General features: G+C 41.5%; 1 protein-coding gene across 1 annotated transcript in view; it reads left to right on the forward strand.

Annotated features, from left to right (window-relative positions):
* The window catches only part of TRAPPC12 (trafficking protein particle complex subunit 12), a 106,388-nt gene extending 93,727 nt beyond the window's left edge, over positions 1–12,661 (forward strand). Inside the window, exons 9-12 of the mRNA XM_074991215.1 lie at positions 854–952; positions 9,542–9,642; positions 10,432–10,519; positions 11,898–12,661. Of these exons, the coding sequence (XP_074847316.1) occupies positions 854–952; positions 9,542–9,642; positions 10,432–10,519; positions 11,898–12,140 (531 nt within the window). The 3' untranslated portion in view covers positions 12,141–12,661. The remainder of the gene's footprint in view (positions 1–853; positions 953–9,541; positions 9,643–10,431; positions 10,520–11,897) is intronic.
* Positions 12,662–15,001: the final 2,340 nt, after the last annotated feature.

Below are 15,001 nucleotides of genomic sequence, written 5' to 3' on the forward strand. Positions count from 1 at the left end.
TGCCCTGTAGTATTTAATACAGTTTTAATTCTGAGCACCACGCTAGAAGTTCTGTATTACAACTTACGCATGGAATTTTTGGAGGTGCCAAATTCGGCGGGGTGCATCATCTCTCCCTGTCCCACACACACATTGATTTAGACTAAGGCTTGGTCTACATGAAGCAGTAAGTCGATTTCAGATACACAATTCTAGGTACAGCAATTACATAGATAGAATCGACGTATCTGAAATCAACTTACCTGACTGTCTTCACTCAGGGAGGGCGATGGGAGCATTTCTCCCATCAACCTCCCTTACTGCTCATGATAGTGAGGAGTACAGGGGTTGACTGCCATCCCCAAACAAATTGATTTTGCGTATCTCTACCAGACGTGCAAAATCAAACTCCGAAAGATCGACCCTCATAGGGTCAGTCGTCTCAGAAGTGTAGAGGTACCCTCAGTGGCACTTGTTCCCCTGAATCACTTAGGTACTTTAGAAAATGCCTCCCTATATCATTATAGGAAGCCAAAGAATAAATGTCAGATTCTGTTCATACTTTTGCTGAGGAGAGACATGTGAGACAGCTGGAAAAAGAAATGTAAAGGGAAATCTGCCACTGTATAACTAACTAGCTGTAGTATATATTTTCAATAGATCTGACTAATGAGAAGACTCAGCCAGCCAGCAGAGAGGTCTATCATGTTGGGAAGAAATTCTGTTTACATTAAAAATTTGCGATGATTTTAATTCTATACTTGTTCTCATTACTATCTGTTTTCTGCTAGCATACTTTTTAAAACCACATACCTGAAACAATGAATGAATGCTGAACTTAAAAACCTAATTGTGTGCTATTTTCTCTCCTTAGGACTTTGTGCTTGCTGTAGATGCCTATCACACAGTCATCAAATATTACCCAGAACAGGAACCTCAGCTGCTGAGTGGAATTGGAAGGATTTTTCTTCAGGTATATATTTTACTCTGAATATGCTAAGTAATGTTGACAGAAATGTGATAGGAAAATTCCCACAGACTTTAATGGACTCAAGGTTTCACCCAAAATCTGATTTCCCTCCTCTTCAAACCCAGACAGGCTTCTGCTGTTGATCAAAGGGCTCTCTAAATAGCATAATCCAAAAGCTGCATGAGAATTTCCATACCTTCCTTTTTGCCATAGGATTATTTCCAGTATGGAGAAAAAAGCCTTTAGTGTTTCATATGCATATGACTGTGTAGATGACACCTATTAAATACTGTTGGAATAAGAAACTGTTTTTCAAACAAGGATCTCTTATTGCCAAGCTACACAGTAGTCTGATGAACTTTTAAGTTCTAATAGCCAGCACATACAGAAAAAGGGGTTAGTAACATTCCCTAATGTTAAACACCTCAGGCTTTCTCATTTGCTAATAAAGAACAATATGAGTGCTTAAATTATATAATTATTTACAAGCTTCTTGTTTGTGGTGCTAAAGTTATAAAATTAAACTATTCTATTTGGGGTTTCTTTTTCTTAAATGAAAGATACAGTAAGCCCTCAATTTTATGGACCCCGATTTAGCAGACTTTAGGAACAACAGATGTCAGCCCTTTGTTCCCAAAGTCCACGGGGGTCAGTAAAATCCTAACCCCCTCCAATAAAAAAGTAAAGGGACTTACCTCTGCCGCCACCTCCTCCACCAGAGCCATCATGCAGTCCTCCCAGTGAGGTTGGGGGGGCATATGCGGGCAGACAGCACTCACGCCCCACAGGTGGGAGGAGCATGTGACGGTTCCGGCAGCAGCTTCTCCAAGCTGCACAGTGGCTCCACCAGCTATGCGTGGTGATGCACTTCCAGCCTGGTGTGGCACAACCACTCCAGACATGCCAGCAGGGCACCTCTAGCTGCGTGCAATGAGGCCAGTCCAGCTGCATCAGCAGGGCACCTCTGGCTGCACACAGCAAGGTGCTTCCAGCCGCAGCAAGGCCCTGCTGCTTCTCCGGTGGCAGCTCTAGTAAGTCAGGGTGGTTGGTGCGTGGGGGGTGGGGGTTGTTTTTTTTTTGGGGCCACGGAGACATAGGGAGCTGGAGATGGGAGATACTGGCGGGGGCAGTAGCCCTCGCATTTAACTGACCTTTGGGAACAACAGACAACCTTCTCCCAGCTGGTCCATTAAATCAAGGGTTTTCTGCAATTACATTATTATTGTAAGTTTGAAACCATATGAGTTGTCATTCAAACAAATCCAATTAGGGAACTTACAGTTTTTCTAGTTGATCAATAGAAATGCAGTAGAGGTGTTTAAAGATATTTTTGGAATCAAAATTGATCGAACGTTAACATGAAAGTTCTGTAAAATTGACATAAAATACGTTAATTATAACTTAAATAGACAACTTCTACTAATTATGTGTGCTAGAGAAAGGTATAACTACTTTCTTAAGATAAAGCTACTCAAAATCCACGTATCTGGTAATTCAGGGTCATAATAGAAAAATCAGTCTCCATCCTGGTTGCTGACAGTGCCCAAACTGAGGATTACTTCCTGTCCCTGGAATCTTTCTCTCAGGCCTGTTCTGTACTACAAGACAACTAACTAATGTCAAACTCAGGTATCAGGTATCACAGAGGTTGCCGTGTTAGTCTGTATCTTTGGGAACAACACGAAGTCCTGTGGCCCCTTATAGATGAACAGATATTTTGGAGCATAAACTGCAACTCCAGCTGCAGGACTAGCATAGCTGGAGGTAAGTGTAGACAAGGCTTCAGACATAAAAGACTACATTAACACACACAACCTTGAGAGAGTAGGCTCAACATTGCCCGTCTCTCTGAAGAGCAGTGTGGCCATCCAATTTAAAGAGTGGGGTTAACAGTCTCTGAAGGAAATCCGGTCAAGTTGTTATCCTCCTTGATGTTGGCTATGATATGGGATTAGGGCATTGGATGTATTTGAGTTAGTGGGTTTACGGCCAGAACTGTACCTTTCCTCCTGGAGTAGCATCAGGGAAAATAAAGAAACCAGGAGCCTGTTGGCCTATTTACATAGCTAATGAAAACACCATTTCTAATTGCTGGTAGTTTTTTGTCCTGGTACATTAGGGAAATTCTTTATTGCTTGGCAGTATTTCCTGTTTTTAGGTAGTACTTTTAAATATAAGAATGAAAAAAGATTTGAGATTACACGTTTATGAAAAAAGAATAAATCCTCTTGGGAAAGGATAGATTGGAGTGAAATTGAACAACAAACTTCATATGGAGAGTGCTAAGCAGGGGATGCAGGAATTGGATTGTCAAAAGAAGTAGTCACTGAGCAAATCAACAAAACTAAGAAGGGTGTGAATTGGGGTGGGAGTGGAGGGTTCAGCAAAGAGGAGTTGGGGGAGAGCATGTTTAGTCATCAGCTTTGTAGCATGTCTGAACTCTAGAACTCCACAAGAAGAAGACAAAATCTTTTGCAAAATCTAAGGGAAAAGGCAAAGGGAACTTTTCAGCACTCCAGCCTCACAGTTTCTTGGAGAAGTGATGTCAAGTGGTTCCCAAGTAGTCTCAAACTGCTTGCCCTAAATTGCAACCAGAAGAGGCACAAATGAGTCAGATTTTACCCATTTATAAAAGTACCAAAGGTATTTGGGGAGTGGAATTCAGCTCCTAACTGTGAAGGATAAGTGAATGGTAGATTAGTACATGTGACCACTGAAGAAGGGCTACGAATATGAAGAGGAGGTGAAGTCTTGGGATACATAACTTTGGCATAAGGATAAGCCAAGTGTTGTATCCTCTCTCACTTCAGATTTCCCATCAGGCCCAATTCTAGCTGTGGAGTATAATTAAAGGGTTTATAATTTTCTAAGTACACAAAATAATATGCATAGCATTTGTGTTTGATTTTACTTATATCCTTCACCTTACAAATGTCACCTTTCTTTAATTCACTATGAGCTTCCTAGGGCAGGTATCATGTCTCCCGTGTATTCACAGAGCACCTAGCACTGAGGGCCCTGATTTTTAATGAGGTCTTCAGTAGCTACCATCATATAAATCAGGAATGGCCAGCCCCTTAGGGACTAAGAGCAAAGGGCCATGTATTTATTTATTTTCTAGCTAGCTACCTATAATGTAGATCTATATGTTATAGCTGGATAGACAGATAGATAAAAATAAATATGTGGCTCAATTCCCTCTTCCAGAAGCAGGCACCTCCAGTCCTCCCACTCTAACCTATCCCCTTTCCCAACTCCAGAACCAGGCAAACCCAGCTCCCTGCTATAACTCAATCCCACTCCCCCAGAGCTGGGCACCCACAGCCCCCTCCCTCTCCCACTGTAACTCGATGCCGATGACTTACCAGAGCCGCTGCCGCCACGTGCTTCTCCCACCCAGTGCTGGAGCACGTGTGCCAATCAGCAGACAGCACTCCTCACATACGGCTCCAAGCGGCCGCATGCTGCTTGAGAGTCGCCAGTTGGCCACCACGGATTATAAATACTAAATGAGGGGAAAGATTCAGAAAAAGCGGGCAAGGCCACTATCCATCCCAAACGTGCTTAAAGAGGTAATGTGAGTAAAGCTGTCAGCAGTCACTTGAGACACATCGGAGCCAAATTCAGACTGATAGCTTAGGAGGAAACAATGAAGATTTTTGGGATCTCATTATATTTTCCTCAGTTATTCTGAATCTGCTTGCTAGTTGCTATTTCAATAACTCCACCGAAGGACTTAAAAATGAAATTACTGTTTAATTTATAAAACAGTGTTCTTATGTTGTTCTGTAACAACTTTGACAACAGTTTCTGCAATAGATTGCAGCAAAGGGGATGTAGCAATACACCATAAAAGATTTTGAAAAAAATCCAGTTTTCAGATTTAACAGAAACTACAGTCATTGCAAATTACATTGGAGGAACATTAACAGTGGGTTTGATTATTCGAGGACAACAAGAAAGTTTTCATGTTAATTTGGAAACATTAATAATCAGAATTAGGCCTTTCAAGCAACTAAAAATATTAATTATGATTAATCAAGTGCATAATCATGCTGTTAAACAATAATAAATACTGTTTGTTTACATATTTGATGTTTTCAAATATATTGATTTTAATTCCAACACAGAATTCAAAGTGCTCACTCAATATTAATTTTGATTACAAATATTTTCACTGTAAAAACAAAAGAAATCGTATTTTTCAGTTCACCTAATGCAAGTACAGTAGTGTGATCTCTTTATCATGAAAGTTGAACCTACAAAGATAGAACTATGTACAAAACGTAACTGCACTCCAAAATAAAACAATGTAAAACTTTAGAGCAGCTGTTCTCAAACTTCGTTTCACCAAGACCCCCATCTGACAACAAATATTACTACAAAATCCTGGGTGGGGAGACTGAAGACCAGGCCCTGTCATCTGAGCTCTACTGCCCTCGGCGGGGGGCCGGAGCTGAAGCTCAAGGGCTTCTGCCCTGGGTGGCGGGCATGTAACCTTAACCCGGGGCAGTGAAGCTTGGGCTTCATTCTTGGGCAGTGGGGCTCAGGCTTCCAATTTGTGAGGGCCTAGGATAGAGATGGGGAATCTTTTTTGGATCAGGGCCACTGACCCACAGAAAAGCATTTGGGTGCTACACACAAGTAAGGAGCAGCAGCAACAAAAAAAAAAAAAACCCACTGGCCTGGCCCCCAAGTGAGAAGGACTGAAAAAAGGCTCACATTCATCTCACTACCCTTGAGCTCCAGCCCCAGGGTATTACCCCCAGGGTTAAATTAACTTTTCCGGTGGCCCAGGTCTAAGCAAATTTTGTGGGACCCCCAGGCTCTGGTGTTGGACCAAAAATGAGGCTTATATGTGTGGGAAGGAGCTGCTGAGAGTGGGGTGGGGGGGGTCGGAGCAGGAGGTGATGAGTATTGAAGTGCCTATGTGGTGCAGCTCCCAGTGTGCACAGGTGTTTCTGCGCCACCTTTTGCTTGCAGACACTGGCCCCTGCCACTCCCGTTGGCTGCAGTTCCCAGCCAGTGGGAGCAATGGGGGTGGAACCTTCAAGTGAGCACTGGGACAGAGCGCCCAGCACTGCCATTCCTCCAATCAAGGGGTTGGGGGACAGGAACAGCAGCTCTGTGCCAGGCAGAGCCTGCAGGCTGGATTTGCCCACAGGCCAGAGTTTCTCCATCCCTGTTCCAGAGCTAACACCAGTCTTAGAAACCCTTTGGGGTCCCAACCTACCATTTGAGAACCCCTGCTTCAGAGCCTGAAGTCCACTCACTCCTACTGCTTGTTCGGCCAATCACTCAAACAAACTAGCTTGGTTAAAATTCCCATGGGATAGCGCTAACTGCTTCTTGTTTACAGTGTTACCTGAAAAGCCTGTTCAGTGTTTGTTGGTGGTTCAGGTTCTGTAGTTTCTCCATCATAAGGTGACCAGATGTCCTTGTGCAGTGTCCCTACTTTTTCTTAAAAATGAGCAAATTGTCCCATGTTTTCTCTCTCCCCCCTCCCATCTTTACTAGCGGGTCCTGGATCTCTACGCATTAGCCACCTACCCACCAACAGTGAGTGGTGGGTTCCAGTGGTTGACAACGGGGGTGAGTTTGCAGGCCTGGAGGTCAGGCAAAGATGCCGTATGTGGAGCCAGGTGCCTCCCCTGCTGGTGCGTTAGTGAAGTTCATGATGTGTGTCTCCTCTTGGCCAGTGGGCCCCACCTCTCCTCTTTATCCAGCCAGCCACTGCCTGCTTACAGCAGTGGTGGGTGAATGGAGGTAGGTGGTGGCTGGTTACATTACCTCTGCTGCCTACCCATTAGCTCTTTATATGCTTTCCCTCTCACTGTCCTCTCCTTGCTATGCCCCTTTTCCCCTCCCCTCCCATCCCCTTCCCTGCTGCTTCCCCATATTCCTGCCAGCAGGGCGCATCCTGCTTCCAGCGCTGTGTGGAGTACCAGCCCCTGGTCGGATCATTCAGTTCACCAATGGTCTGATTGACAGGCTCCTTTCTTCCCCCATTGCCTCTGGCTCGGCTGGCACCCAAGGACTGCTCCAGACCTCTGGCCCAGGAGACTGGCCAGGACGAGCCAAACCCTTGCATGTACCAAAGCCCCATACAGGACTAGCACCAGCAAGTTTCTCCACCACTCAGCTAAGCTTTGGAGTGGTGGAAAGGAAGCTATTTCCAAACTGTTTGTACCCCAACCATCTAGGCTCCACAGCAGCTCCCTGGCTCAGCACCTTCTTCACGTTTGTTATACCCACGCGAGGTCTTGCCCCATGAAGTGCTGGATTGCTCGGAAGCTTCGGTGGTGTGGTTTAATGGGCCTTGGTGCACAAGTGCTTCAGTGCTTTACTTTTTCCTGCCTACTTTGTAGTGAGGAGATGACTGGGTTATGTCAGTGGCCAGCAGCAGCTTGGAGGTGTTAGCTGCCTTTCTCAGGCAGGAAGGGACAAACTGCTTCAAGCCACAGGGGAGTGGAGACAAGACATGGGCTAAGTCATCCCTACCCCCATCCCTCTGCAGCTGGAAGCAGCTCCTGTCCCTTCCCTCCTGCACAGTTCCCAGAGGCTGTTGGTTGCCATGTTCTGGTGTGAACCATCTCAGAAATCTGTGGAGGGGAGCCTGTGATTGTATGTGCCCATTATACTGTGCCTTGAGAAGATATGGTGCCAGGGTCCAGCAGAGGTGGGTCCATCCCAGGGGCCCACCCAGGCATGGAGGACAGAAAGCACTGGGCAAGGAGGGTTGGGTCAAGACAGTCCATCAACCATCCCCATCCTCTTGTGAGAGAGGCCTATGGGAATTTCCATCTGATGAAGTCAGTTTCACCATGAAATCTTATGCCCTAATAAATCCATTAGTTTCTAAGATGCTACGGCACTCGCATTTTAGGGTGTCAGTTATCTTCGCTCATGTAAACCTTAAAGATAAGGCAGTAAATAAAAAGACTCCAGCTATAGTGTTTCTTTTTTTAACAGTCAACCTGATGTTAATGTGAATGTTTGCCCTGCGTAGTTCTCGTTGATTACCATTGAACTGTCATGAGGACAAGTAATTTTACCTGGTGTCCCATATTCAGCATGTGGAAATCTGGCCACCATACCCCATAGGATTATTTTGCTCTTTAAAGATTTCTGAAAGAATGTTCCATACCTGTCCCTTTCATATTTTGGATGACATTTCAAATTCTTAAACTTGAGGTCAAGTCTGTAGCTATTTTTAAAAGTCTCACACTGGTTTCTTCTTTGTATTTTGTCAAATCTGCTGTGAAAGCATTCTTAAAATGAACAAATGCTGGGTCATCATCTGTCATGGCTGATCCCACTCCAGGCACTTTGAATGAAGGTGATGCGGGGGCCAGTTAGTCAAATAAGACGCTGCTACACCCTGTCTCCATAGTTCTCAGAGACAGAACCGTTCTCCTGGCTTTAGTCTTCTCTGAAATCAATCAAATGTACAAATTCCCTTTTTTTCAGGAAAGAAATCACTTGAAATCTCTTCCATGAGGGCAAAATCCCCAACTTAGTTTTCCCAAGGAGTTGAAAAGAAACAATAAGACCACCCAAAAAAAAATAAAACTTGTAGGGGGCTCTGAGCTCACTAGTAATGTGTTTGTGCCCAGGCATGTAATTTTCAGCCACTGTAGGGGACACACTAAAAAAAAAAACAAACTTATTAAAACAGGGCTATCTTTGCAAACATTGTAAATGACTTAGGATTTAAAAAAAACATGAGTTAAAGCAAAACACAGGGATTTTTCCCTAGGTCAAATTCTTGCTTGTAGGAGAGAACAAAAGGAACAAATAACCAGCCAGACATAATTTCCAAACCACCAAACAATGAAAACAATAAACCTTATGTGACTACCTAAACTTTTTGCTACTCACGCTTTCTAATGAGCTCAGGGGATCTGTTCTGGACGTGCTAATTCCTCTGCCCTCATTTCTAAAAAAGAAAAAAAGAGAGGTATTGCTGTGATTCAGTTTCAGGTTTGAATGTTTCCTCTAGCTTCCTATTGGCTCTTCGCCACTTTCCCCCAAACTCCCTCCTGCACAACTCCTTTTTTGGGTCAGGACCCCTACAATTACAACACTGTGAGATTTCAGGTTTTTAACATCCTATGCCATGAAATTGACCAAAGTAGATCCAAAAATTTGGTAGGGCCCTAAATATAGCTATTGACAGTAGCTCTGCTGTCTTCTCATTTCCAGCTAGTTTTTCAAATCTCTGGGGTCTTTTTTACAATGGAGAGCCTGTACACCTGTCCAAGCAGCTAGAAATGAAGAGATGAAGACTAGATGTTATTCTAGTGCTCTGCTGAGCCCAATTTAAGAACCATGGCCTATTGGGGAAAAGGTCACTGTATGTGGTTTTTGTTATTTGCTTCTAAGAGCTTAATGAGGAATTCTAAGGGTCTGCTTTGATAATGGCTTTAGTCCATTCACAATGAATAATGTCTGGTCAGAGAGTAGAACTGTGATGCCAGTAACTTCATATGTTTTCACATTTTTATTCTTTGTGGAAGGATGCTCTGGGAAGATATCATTTGGATAGGTCTTTCTCAGGCATTGTCCTAACTTCTGATTTTTGTTATTCAGATTGGAGATACAAAAACTGCAGAAAAATATTTTCAAGATGTTGAGAAAATGAGTCAGAAATTGGATGGACTACAGCACCAAATTATGGTCTTAATGAACAGGTAGATAATTTAAGAGCTAAATGAAACTTAAAAATATAATTTTGCAAAGTGTGCATTGCAAGTTTTAAAGTACCCTTGAGAGTATCTCTTTCCCTTTCTCACTCTTTTTTTTATGTAACTACCTCTGTCAGAAGTGAGGCTGAATGGCATGTACACCCCTGAGATCTGTATTAGTTGGTGTTGTCATCTTATCCCGTCTTGAAACGCTTTAGTTACAAAAGTTGATTTTACAAAAGTTATTTTTCATTCTTCAAAGTATTATATATTTTACCCTATTTTTTCAATATCTGCTTTTAGGAACAAAGGAGATCTTTTGCATTCTGATCCTGCAAACAGATTCCCCATTGCACTTGTTAGCTTCAATCGGATGCCAAGATATGCACTAGTAAATCAGATTGCATGTTGGAGTCCTCAGGTTTTGGTGTTTATCATATTAGCTAAATATGTTTTCACAAGTAAAACATTACAAGTGTGTTCTGGAAACAAACATAACACTTGTAGTTTCACAGAGAAAGTATTTTAGGAAAATTCACTACATTTTTATAACAAAATATAGAAGAGCTTTGCTTTGGCAGCAGATTATCCAAAGGGGTCAGTGATCAGAAGTGTCATTTCATTTGTCTGTGTGAATCAGTGTCTCACAACTGGCCAACGATTACACTGTAAAGAACAAATGTCAAAAACCTTCACATCTGTAATGGGAAGGAAAAAGTGGTCTCGGTTCCATTTGAAGTGTGTTATCGCCTTGAGATATCAAGAATACTGACTTACGTGTTGATTATTTTCCAGAGCATTTCTCCATCTTGGTCAGAATAACTTTGCAGAAGCTCACAGAGCCTTCACAGAAATTTTAAGGATTGACCCTGCAAATGCTGTGGTAGGACTCCAGATTTTCTGTGTTGAATTGACATCTGAGTGTCATAGTTTATTCTTTAAATGTAGCTAGAATCCAAAGGATGCTTGGAGATTTATAGTCAAGTAAGATCTGGTCCGTGCTCCAAAGAGTTTTATCAGTACATAAAGATAAGATACAAATAAAAACAAGGGAAGTGCGTGTGTAGGAAAAGGCAATTTACCCGAAGAGCATGTTAGTTTACTGCACACATTGTCATGGGTTACATGGTAAGGAGGCTCTGTTTGGGATGTATATATTGACTTTGTTACATTACAGGTGCAATGAGAAGACAAAATGCCAGCATATGGGGAAATAATTTGTAAGAATATAGTATTAAAGAAACACTATCAGCTTAAAAAAAATCACACTTTTAACCCTTTTTAGTTACTGTGTTTAGAAATAACATTAGAGGCTCCTGATTGTGTAACTGCATCTGTGCATGAACTTGGGGCTGCCCATATAGAGTCAGTTGTAACTCAGAGCCTAAAAGTCTTATCTCTGAAAGACATTACAGAAAAAGTGTCAGTTTTTTTTAACTTGTTATCATGTATATTTAGCAGCTCTCTGCATATGGTGAGGTATCCGTATGCTAGTCCTTAGACATTAGCATGTGTGTTCGGTACCATGTCCCTAGGCCCTGTAGGACTGATGGAACCAAGTGTAGGGAGCACATGATTGGAGTCATGTGACCACAGACTGCAAATGCCACCTGCTATAGAGACAGCTTATCCTGGGGACCTGGGAGGGCTACTTAAGGAAGAAGGTTGTGTTCTCCTCCCTCACGAGTTTTCAAAAAGTGTGAAAGACTCCACTGCTAAGCATTTCACATTATTTTGTCTTTTTTGTACCTTGTGTTACTTTAATAAGGTCTGCTCTGATGAACACAACATGGAAACTGATGAGCATTTGAGATTTATTTGGGCTGCCTTAACTAGTGAAAGTCAGTTTCAGTAAAACAGTTTTCTGTTTGCATCTGTGTTTCATATAGCCATAGGAGAGAGAGAACCATTTTTACAAATAGGAAAATGTAAGTGTGAAACTAGAATAATTGGCGTGAGCATTCAAGGACAATTGTGGTGTCTGAACTCACTTTCAGCTCACTTTTAGAGTCATCTTTTGATCCCCTTTACCAATGTGAGTTCTAGCTTGGATTCTTCTAACTTCTAGGACTTCAGAGATTGGAAATCATCCAGCTTTATCCAAGCTCCCAATGTCAAGGATAAAAATTGGATTTTAGGATAAATAATACATTTCAACAATTGCAATTATTTTCAAAAAAAATGTAATGTAAAGATTTATTAAATTTGGTCTGACTCCAGTCTGCATATATATATGTATTATAATCCTTTTCTGTGTCTAGGCTAATAACAACGCAGCTGTTTGTTTGCTCTACCTGGGAAAACTGAAGGATTCCCTCCGGCAGTTGGAAGGAATGGTTCAGCAGGACCCTAAACACTACCTACATGAGAGTGTTCTTTTCAATTTGACAACTATGTATGAATTGGAATCATCTCGCAGTATGCAGAAGAAGCAAGCTCTCCTTGAGGCTGTTGCTGTCAAAGAGGGTGATAGCTTTAACACTCAGTGTCTCAAGTTAGGATAGTTTGTTTTCATCTACCAATTTTGTAATGAAAGGCTAATTTGTAAAATTGTACATATTCTCACTAAAATGTAAATGTTCCTTGGGTGAATTAAATGAAATAAAAATCTCTTTAATTATGTACATACGGCAAATTACTATTGTTTCTATATGTTGTGGAACAATAATCCTTGCCTGCGTTATTGAGATTTCGTGCTAATTTGTAGCCAGCTTCATCTTAGTAGGGCTGTTGCAATTTACAGTTATTCCTCATTGTAATATCCACAACCACATTTATTCCGATGGATTTAATTTTTAGGAGTGACATGTTTGAGTTTACTTGTCTTGCTGGTTTTATTATAAAAATCTTCAGTGATTAGAGAAAAAACATGACATTACCAAGTCTCATAATGTGGCTCTGAGTTCCAGAGGATATCTGTGTAAGTAGCATTTGTCATAAACGTTAAATCCTGAACACAGATTAGCTTTCAGTTTCTTCTAGGGTGTATGTCCCCCTCAAAAGCCAATAAACTGAATTCCTCATATTTGTGCATTCAAGACTGGGTTATTTTTAATCCAATATTTAAAGTCTTGTCATTTAAAATGAGGTTCTTGGATAAACAGAAGGACCGATTCCCTTGATTCATCCCTGATTGATGGAGAACCAATCCAGATAGTCTATTAATCATTAAAACAATCTACGTAGGACGTACAAAGCTATATGTTGTGCTCAAGCACAAAAGTAAGATTCTCTTACAGCAATTGGAGTAGCCTATCATCATTATTTTTTGCATAGGGATGATGTGTAGTCTTGAGTTACAGTGGCTCAACACCACGGTCGTGTCTACACTAGCACAAATCTTCATGCAAATGGCCACTTCGAAGATTACTAATGAGATGCTGAAATGCATATTCAGCACCTCATTAGCATGCCACAGGTTGCAGCTCTTCAAGATTACCGCTTTTTGCTGCCACATTGCTCTACTTTTCAAAAGGACCCCGGGAACTTCGAAATCCCCTTATTCCTATCAGCAGACAAGAATAAGGGGATTTCAAAGTTGGCAGGGTCCTTTTGAAAAGGCCCCCCTCTGGACAAGCCACGCAGCAGCGAAAAGCAGCAATTTCGAAGAGCTGCAGCATGCTAATGGGGCACTGAATATTCATTTCAGCGCCTCACATTTCGAAGATTTGTGCTTAGGTAGACGTAGCCCACGTCTTCTAGTTAAGTTTTATAGTACACCTGCCACTGTGATATTTCAATGCTTGTGAACAATTCAGGTCTCCGTTCTTAAAAGTAGCTAGGAAGATTTTTTTTTTCTGAGCTGTCCTACTTGAGGCACACCTTTAAAGGAACCAGATTTTAAGGAAGTGGTGTTTGTTCAACTCTGCACGTCAGACCTCTTTGAGGTGCCAGGTTGCTCAACCAAATACAGAGATATCTACAATCACTGATCACGTCTGAAAACTTTGCCATGCAGCTTTCACTGTGCTGACAAAGTGTTTTAGCCCATAATTCTAGAATCCTATTATTTCTCTTGGACGGTGCTATGTGTGCTGATACAGTAAACAGCCACATGTCCAACAGTTTTAAAAAATTAACTGTATAGCAGAATTCTGGGGTTTAGGGTCAGTGTTCCACATCTAAATCTGAACCAAACTAGTCCAAGAAGAACATGCATTCGGTTAAACCTCTTGTAAGATAACTTGCTAACACTTACAATGGCCTCAATATGGTGGATTTAAGACCACCAGGGAGAGTCCGGTGGGGGGAGATGTGTTTGGCAAGTATTTTAGCACAGTGGAATAAAAGCACGGTTTCTCTTTTTGATACATTGCTATCATTTTAGATGTGATATAAAAACTCTGGGGGCAAACCCTCAACTTGACTGTTGTCATGCATTGTTCAGTTGAAGACAGTGTATTTTGCGGCAGATTGGGAACTGGCCGAAGATGTTGTTCAGTGAAACCCAAGTACTGTTTTCAGTATTATTTATTATATGCACAGTCTTCCCTGCCTGATCCCCTTTGCGCATGCTTAAGATTACTTCTAGACACAGTCCCGTAGTCGGGATATATCTGCCACTGATTTTCCTTGTAAACAAAGAAGATAGCAGAAAGCAATTCCAATTCAATAGCTCACTTTACAATGCAGTGTAAATAACACTATTGTCAAACACAGCTTCTTTTGACATTTTGCCTAAAATCATGTGTCGCAGCAGTTTAGTATCTGATATGATCTCTTACGCAACTCTAATTGCATTTTGAGGAGACCTCCTTTGCTTTCTTCAACTTCTATGGACCAGACTCGCAATCACCCTACACTTCGTTGTAATAATTTGTACCAGTGCAATGTGTGAGTAAATTGTTGCCACCCTGATCTTATGCTCACTTTCCACTAGTGCAAAGGACTACTAGAAGGTAAAGGAGGCAACAGAAAATAGGATTGTGTAATTCTTGAGGCATCATACTTTAAAAAATACAGAACACTAAAGATCTTGTGAAGTGGATAATAGTGCCTGGATTTTTTTTCCCCATTACCCAGCTTTTCTTTTTCATATTATGTGACCAGAGACCCAGTGCACAAATCACTTTGAACACAGACATGCTGCCTCTTGCGCAAATGCCATTTCAGCATGTTTTCTATGTTTTTATTACCAGTCTTTATTCTGAAAACAGTGTTATTGAGGAAACTTGGTCTATATGACCTCTAAACTCAATGAGCCATTAAACAAATGATATTATTGGTAAACTTGCAGAGCATTTAATTAAATTTAAAAATGGAAAAAGTGGATTTGATTATTACTGCAGAATCTATTTAAATTAACTCATTATAAAAGACAAGAAATTGTCAGTGTTGCAATATGATTGAGATCGTACATAAATAC

Source organism: Carettochelys insculpta, chromosome 3 (assembly GCF_033958435.1).
Source record: "Carettochelys insculpta isolate YL-2023 chromosome 3, ASM3395843v1, whole genome shotgun sequence".
Taxonomy (NCBI): domain Eukaryota; kingdom Metazoa; phylum Chordata; order Testudines; family Carettochelyidae; genus Carettochelys; species Carettochelys insculpta.